This window comes from Trichechus manatus, unplaced genomic scaffold (genome assembly GCF_000243295.1).
Source record: "Trichechus manatus latirostris isolate Lorelei unplaced genomic scaffold, TriManLat1.0 scaffold00113, whole genome shotgun sequence".
Lineage (NCBI taxonomy): Eukaryota > Metazoa > Chordata > Mammalia > Sirenia > Trichechidae > Trichechus > Trichechus manatus.
In genome coordinates, this window is record NW_004444049.1 from 364,938 (window position 1) to 366,541 (window position 1,604).

A 1,604-nucleotide genomic window follows, 5' to 3' on the forward strand; every position below is an offset into this window, starting at 1 on the left:
TTCCCTCTTTTGGCTGCTGTGACCAGTGCTGCAAGGACACCGGGGTACACGGCTGTGGCTAAACCAGGGTTTTCAATTCTCTGGGTTACACGCCCAGGAGGGGAAGCGGAGGGACAGATTTTTGCCGACATCAGCAAACGGGACGGGCAGCCCCACGGTTTCCCCAAAGCAGCAGAATGAATAGAACGTTCTGAGGAAAACTGAGTTTCTCCTCTCTAGAAACAAGCCCTCTTTCCACCCTCTTCCAGTACACGGGAGGGGGCAGGTGGAGGATGGCAGCTGGCGCAGGAGGAAGTGGCAGGTGGAGAGAGGTATCAGGTCTCTCAGCACCGGCCCACCCTGACACCTGCCAAACTGGCCCCATGGGGAACTTCTCCCACAGGATGGGCGAAGGAGCCCCAAAGCCTGCGCAAGGACATCAAGACACACTAGGGTGGAAATCATACATGGCTTGTCTAAAACCGGGTTCACTTCAAGAGGGACTGGATCCACTTCTAGATGGACAAACTCCTCATTCACCCCTGTATGGATAAACTCCTAGTTCACCCCTGGATGAATAAACTCCTACTTCACCCTGGATGGACAGACTTCTAGATCACCTCTGCATGGATAAACTCCTAGTTCATTCCTAGATAAAGTTAAATCCTTTCAGGGTCACAGACAGAGTCTTGGCGACTCTGATCTTTGTTACAGTCGCCCCCCACGCCCAGGACCAGCGGCCACCTGCCTACCTTCCAATCTGTTGGGCCAAGTCCCTGGCCCTCTCGCACGTCTCCTGGGAGGAGTTCTCGCTGGCCATGTAGCAAGTGGTCAGCAGCCGTCCACAGAGGTCTCGGGGGTCCTGTGGGGTGTAGGTGACCTGGCCCACAATGTTCCGGACATCAGCCAGCACTTGCTGATCTGAAATCCACAGGGCAGTCAGGCAGGCACCCGCGCGTCTCAGTCCGCAGAGCAGGCAGGGCACCCGCGCGTCTCAGTCGGCGGGGCGGTCAGGCAGGGCACCCGCGCGTCTCAGTCGGCGGGGCGGTCAGGCAGGGCACCCGCGCGTCTCAGTCCGCGGGGCGGTCAGGCAGGGCACCCGAGCGTCTCAGTCCGCGGGGCGGTCAGGCGGGACACCTGTGCGTCTTAGTCCGCGGGGCACTCAGGGCACTGGCACATCTCAGTCCCACTCAATCAATATCAATGATCCAGCAACGCTCCCAGATAAGCATTACTGTGGTCGTGAGCCGGCGTCTAGTTGGCCCCGACTTAGGGCAATCCCAGGCACAACGGAACAAAATGCTGCCCAGTCCTGCGCCGTCCCCCGTGACTGGCTGTTGTTCTGACCATTGTGATCCGTAGTTTTCACTGGCTGATTTTCAGAATTAAATCACCAGGCCTTTCTTCCTAGTCCATTTAATCTAGAAGCTCTGTTGAAACCTTGTCTAGCATCACAGCAACACGCAAGCCCCCACTGACGGGTGGTGGCTGTGCGTGAGATGCATCAGCCAGGACAGAACCTGGGGCGCCGGCGTGGAGGACGAGAACTGTACTGCTGAACACCACTGCCCCCCAGACGAGGATCATCACCCTCGCTTCCTGGTGCACACACAAGGCCATGAACC

General features: G+C 57.9%; 1 protein-coding gene across 1 annotated transcript in view; it reads right to left on the reverse strand.

The window, feature by feature from the left end:
* Positions 1-1,604, reverse strand: part of NADSYN1 (NAD synthetase 1) — a 41,208-nt gene that overhangs the window by 12,516 nt on the left and 27,088 nt on the right. Inside the window, exon 12 of the mRNA XM_023738111.1 lies at positions 732-900. Coding sequence (XP_023593879.1) covers positions 732-900 — 169 coding nt within the window. The remainder of the gene's footprint in view (positions 1-731; positions 901-1,604) is intronic.